The sequence below is a fragment of the Fulmarus glacialis genome, unplaced genomic scaffold, assembly GCF_000690835.1.
Source record: "Fulmarus glacialis isolate BGI_N327 unplaced genomic scaffold, ASM69083v1 scaffold3884, whole genome shotgun sequence".
NCBI classification, from domain to species: domain Eukaryota; kingdom Metazoa; phylum Chordata; class Aves; order Procellariiformes; family Procellariidae; genus Fulmarus; species Fulmarus glacialis.
The window spans coordinates 33,174-39,367 of record NW_009208511.1 but is presented as its reverse complement, the minus strand read 5'-3'; the positions used below and the strand labels follow the sequence as shown (position 1 = coordinate 39,367).

The window sequence follows — 6,194 nt, the reverse complement described above, 5'->3', positions numbered from 1 at the left end:
AAGAAGGCAGGATCTAAAACTACTTTTGACTCAAATCTTAGGGGTGGCTGGCTTTTAAGTTTAACACGCTCTTTTAGCCAGGTTTGCTAGTGTTTGTTCTCACGTGCTGCTGTTGGGCAGGCTCAGTTCAGGAGTAACCCTTATGCCACCTATATACAACTGTCATTTCTAGGGTCAGTCCCATGAGGTTTTTCAAAAAGCAATGGGAAACAACTACTACCAGTGCTCAGTGACAGGGGGAGGAGAATAGCACCACAACTTCCCTCTTCAGAAACTGGGACAAACTTATCATAAGCCAGAAATTCCCTGTATTCCATCGGCTCACGGGGTGACAACATTACACAGAGGTATTTTGTACAAAGCTGACATCTCAGATGGCCTGTTTCACACCTGATCCCATTTCAATCTCCTCCAAATTCTTCCTTTCTATTCTGACATAAGTTTCTTTTTATCTTGATCACTAGGTTAACTTTTTACATTTTTTCACTTTTTTCTACACTCCAAGTTGCTTCCAGTTTTCAAAGATCTCCTCTTCTCAGACTTGACATTTTCTACCTTCTTTCCCCCTTACGCTGCTGTTTGCCTTTTCCATACCTCTCTGACCCCTCACACCTTGTTGTCTCAAACAGGTGATGTGAATGCAGCTCTTCTATGACTTGTGGGTACTGTAACGGTTGAGCAGATGACAGAGTCACTCTCTAAGTGTTAGCAAGAAATGCCTATCTTCAAGTCAAAATACCATAGAGTAATTCAGGTTGGAAGGGACCTCAGGATGTCTCTAGCCCAACCTCCTGCTCAAAGCAGAGCTAGCGATGAGATCAGACCAACTTACTCAAGGTTTTTATCCAGTCTGGTCTTGAAAAGTTCTAAGGACAGAAACTGAATAGCCCCTCTAGGCAACCTGCTCCACTGCCTGAATGTCCTCACAGTGAAAAACTTTATTTTTTTATGTCTAGTCAGGCCCTCCCATTTCAATTTGTATCTGTTGTCTCTTGTCTGCCTGCCACGCACCACTCCGAACAGCCTGGCTGCATCTTCTTGATAGCTTCCTTGTAGATGTGGGAAGGCTGCTGTTAGGTCCTCCCGAAACCATCTCTTCTCCATGCTAAACAAGGCCTGTTCCCTCAGCCTCTCCTCCCAGGGTATGTGCTCGAGCCCCTGACCACCTTGGTGGTCCCCCAGTGAACTCGCTCTGGTTCATCAACACCTTTGGGGTGTCCAAAACTGGATGAACTATTCCATATGTGGTCTAAAGCGTGCTGAGCAGAGGGGGATAATCCCTTCCTTCGATCTACCAGCTACTTTCCTGTTAACGCAGCCCAGGATGCTGTTGGCCTTCGTGCTGTCCTGCATGTGGCTGGCTTGTGTCCAGCTGCTGCCTGCCATTCTTCCAGCCTGTCCAGGTCCCTCCGAGTAGCAGCCCTGCCCTCAAACTTACTAACTGTTCCTCTCAGTTTGGTGCCATCCACAAACCTGATGAGGAGCCTTCTGTCTGATAAAGACATCAAACAGGACAGGTCACAGTATACAAACCTCCACTTGACACTGATGAGAGCTATCAGGAAACTTGAAATATAATTGAAAAATTACTCTGGGTTCAAAAAAGCATTGCTAGGTTTTGTTTATCACATAGAGAAGAAACATTGATACATGTTTGGGAGCTATAAAGTCTCAGAAAATGATAGAACAATTTTGCTCTTCACAGGTTAATAAATAAACCTGTAGCTGACAGCGTATTGAGGATAAGTATAGTACCCTATCAAGTAATTAATTAGCTAAAGAAGAGCTGAGTTACAAAATCAAGAAAATAGTTTCTCTCCATTTTGAATCTTTTGCATGCCTACTAAACTGGGGGCCTGTGTTTTTTATGTCTGAAATCTCCTACGTCACTCATAAAAAAAAATCACTACTCTACAATTGTTAAAGTGCTATCAAAATTACTCAACATTAATGCAATATTAGTTAGAAGTAATTAGGCATCTAAATGCCTAAATAGGTATCCACCTCAGTGCAGATGGAGGTCCAGGAAATACAGCAGTGCCTGTCTACTACCTCCATGGGCTGGGGAAAATTGCATCAGCTTGCTCTTTCCACCTACGTGATCTGACACAACCACAACATCTTACAGGTAAACGACCCCATTACACACCCCAGTGATGTCAGACCATCATGATAAAGGTACCCATCATGTAAAGCCACGACAAAAACCCTATCACAACACACAAGGCATGAATTACTGGTCATATGATTAATGGCTAGTTAATACTAATGATTTGGCTTATGGATTTCCAGGTCCTGCCTGCTGTTAAAATCCAGGGAATAACGCCTTGAATCCTAAGTACCTCAAGGCACATATGGCAGCTGAAACACGGATCTTCGAACACGCATCCTTACAGGCAGGAGTTTCGCTTCTCATCACAGATCAAGCTACAGCAGCAGACTTACATGCAACCGCTTTCAAAGAAAATGAATGCAGTAATATCTAGCTTAGATATGAAAAGAAGATCCAATAAACTTAAAGTGCTAAAATTGAAAGTAAAACGATGGAAGTAATTTCAATAAATAATTTCAATTTCACACAAAACCAAAAAGAATGCTCAAAGGGACTTACACAAATATAAAAACCATAAAGCCTCTTCTCATAAAAAGGGAAAGGGAATCAAAAAGATTAATTTTGCTCTGATCAGTGATAATTCTGAAAAGCCTACAATCATTTTTCTGTGATTGAAAGAAATTTAATGGTAATCTTACCCTAGCAATGACACCAGAGATGAACACCGTTGGTTTAGGTGGGCTGAAAAAAAAAAAGAGGGATTATTTCTAAATTATTATTTAGAAGGAAAATGAAAAGTACGTCACATATACAATGCAAATAAGAGTGGCATTTTTGGCAATTAATGAATGTTTCAAATAGACCAGACAAATTTCCTCTTCAAATGACTATTGCCTTATTAGCACTTACTGCAGCCAAGAACCAAGAACAGACCTGTAGGTTTTGGCTGCTATTACTTCACATTAATTATGTCAGCAGTAAAAGACTAGTCCAACAACACTCTGTTTCTTACTTAAAGCTGAGAATCTTTGTTTGTTTGCAGTAGTTTCTTAATCCTCAAATTTTATATATAAGCTGCCAGCAGTACTTTAGGCTTAGTATATTTGTATTGCAACAATGAAAACTGTAGATGGACTAAACTTACTGCTGTGATGGAGAATAAAATAGAATTCAAGTTTACATCTGTCAATCAAATGGATTAAGATTCTGAGTCTCAGAAAAAACAACACCCAGTATACTTTAAATCATAGATTTTCAAGCAGATACTTATCTACTCTGTTACACAGAAGGAGAATCATGTCTGCAATAAAACAAATGTTAAAAAACATAAAGCAAAGTCTGCCCTGCTTTTTCATTTGCAGTCCTCCATCCTTGCCAATAGGAACAGACTCTCCACAGGTAGAATTTGACTCTGAAGCTTGGTCAGCAAGAGAGATCAGTTTCCCTGGGCCACCGATCTATTGAACTGACCACCTCTACACGGAGGCCAAAGTGCAGCCACGTCTAACAGTTCACCCCTGGTGGTGGGCATTGCCACAGTGTCTAAATTATAAACTCTCAGCAACTTCAGCGGTCTCCTGGGCAAGTAAAACCATACATCTGCATGGAGTCTGCAGAAGGATTGAGACCAGGAGCTCCAGAAAATCTCCACAATAGAGGTAATATTTCTGTAAGAAAGCCATGTGACCTGAGGCATTGCAAAGGGAAGACGGAAGGGTGTGGAGGTAAAGTTGTGCCTCCCTCTGAGCATGTCCATAACCGAGGACTCAGAGCAGGTGGTTCATTAATTGGACCATGAGAAGGGTCCCTACCTGTGATGTTATGGCTGACGAGGTTGGAACAACACAAAGCAAACGTAAATCAAATGATTTATTAGAGGAATGATACTGATTATTATGGTGCACTTTACAACTACACAGCTTGTAAAGATTTATTAATATGATGTTATGTGAAGTTAAGGTAACAAGCAGCACAATATTAGACCTTGATATAATGGTCTAATAAAATATTGCCTGAGCCCTGTTTAAGTCACTGTATTGCTACACAGTTTCTGAACACCCTAGTTAAATAACAAGACTCATCATCCCTTCGAGAAATTTTTTTAGTCAGAAAGATAGGGTTAGCAAAAAGGAGAAAGGAAGGAAGTTTGCTCTAAAATACCTCAATTTAAGAGTACCAGTGATATTTCCTGCAACGAGAAAGAATATTTTGATACTGTATTAGACTTCTTCAATCTAATCTTCTGTTGGTATAAACTAATAACAAGCAGAGATCAATAGCAAAACACTTTCATTTTATCCTAATTGTACTGAGCCAATTATTATGTTACAGTCTGCATGAGATTTCCTGGATGCTGAGTAACAAACTCAAAGAAATAATTCTGACTGAGAAAACACAGATGTACTGCAGCTGCTCAAGGTACCATTCATAAACTAACACCATGACATTATAAAGGAAATGGACAGTAAATGGAAAAAAAATGTGTGGCAAGTTATTCTTCAACGGTACATGGAATCTGGCTTTAGTCACACTCAGAGAAACAGTTATATGTGACATTGTATTATTAACAATATTGGATAGTGAGAAATTCAAATCAGATGGATTTTTTCCTTATATTCTTACTATGACCTTTCAGTGTTCACTGTGCTTGGATGATGCATGACATTCAAATCAATATTTCTCAAAAAGAGCCTATATTTGCTGAATGTGGTACAGCTTGTCTGCCTACCACCAGAATGTTTTACCTGCTGCCTGTTCCATACTTCCTGCTTTAAAAACAAGTTAAATGCTCCATGGTTTTGGCCAAAAATTACAACTGGAAGGAATCTCTAGCATAATGGCCATTTCAAAAACAGATTTTCCCACTGCAAATGGTAAAAGTCTTCTCAGAAACCCTGGTCTCCTGTTCAAAATGTCATGCTATTAATAATCAAAGGACCCGAGCTTGCAAGTGCCAAGTTCCCTGGATACACAATAAAGCTGGATAAAGTTAGAATATTTGGTACAGTTTCATACTTATTTTTACTATTTAGTGTGTTCTCTTGTCTAAGGAATTAGGCTGAAGATCCTATAAGGATCATTTTCAGAATCAGTTAAGCTAAAAATCCAGTCTGAGATTTATGTTTCAGGTAGTACTGCAGAACTAGCTAGCATATCTTTATAAAGACGACAAAAACCAGCAATACCATTTTCCTGGTAAAAATTATATCCTTCAGAGAGAAAGCATTTATCTTGAACTCTATCATGAAATAACATATTTAGCCTTGTCTGTATGCACTTGGTTCTGGGACTGTCTTCAGTTTCACTGTCTTAGGAACAGGACACTAATTAGGACTATCCCACAGGTGTGTGGTAGGCAGTGACACGCCTCATACTAACTCGCCTAAGGTTAATGTGGAACATTTTAGGATCGCACAGGGCAATTCACTGACACATAGGGAACAACCTACTGGGAAACCAGAAATGTAAATCTAAAAAAGTATCTACATTCAGCTGCAGCTGGAACAGATTTGTCCTTGACTTTCACCCTTGTTTGTCCTCTCCACAGCTTTTTGATTGGACTCTTCTTGTGTTATGCCAGATTTCCAACTTCTAAATGGAAGAACTAATGGGAACACTGACGTGGCTTCCAGCTCGAGCACCTCTACCCTCCACCCATAAAGATCTTTACAGAAATCCCAGCATTCATTTCTGGCTGACCTGAGTTCCCACACTCAGCTGCGGGCGCACACTGTAATGAGGCTTCACCTCTCTACTCAACTGATTAGAAAGGCAAAATGCTTCACTCCTATGGAAGACACACCAGCCTATTAGGAAGCTCATTTTCATGCATTAATTATTCCCTAGCAGGGAAAAAGACAGAAAGCTGGCCAGAAACGTGAATGATTGAGTATGTCTGTATTTATGTTCTATGTTAAAGCCACTTGCTTTCCCCCCATTTTTACTAGATTACATTGTCCTGGAAAAGATCTTTAAAAATTTAGTATTATCAGTTATCTTTGATGATCTATAGAACCAGAATCAGGCCAGAGCATATATAATCACACATCTATACTAATGAAGAATTCAACGGATCAGAGAAAGGCCTGGATAATCAGTCACTGATTCATGCTTTAATTTCATTCTTAATGAAAGAAATCTT

At 39.8% G+C, this 6,194-nt stretch overlaps 1 protein-coding gene across 1 annotated transcript in view; it reads right to left on the bottom strand.

Annotated features, from left to right (window-relative positions):
• The window catches only part of DAP (death-associated protein), a gene marked incomplete at its 5' end in the record, with an annotated part of 4,557 nt that extends 1,763 nt beyond the window's left edge, over window positions 1–2,794 (bottom strand). Inside the window, one exon of the mRNA XM_009576501.1 lies at window positions 2,752–2,794. Coding sequence (XP_009574796.1) covers window positions 2,752–2,794 — 43 coding nt within the window. The remainder of the gene's footprint in view (window positions 1–2,751) is intronic.
• Window positions 2,795–6,194: the final 3,400 nt, after the last annotated feature.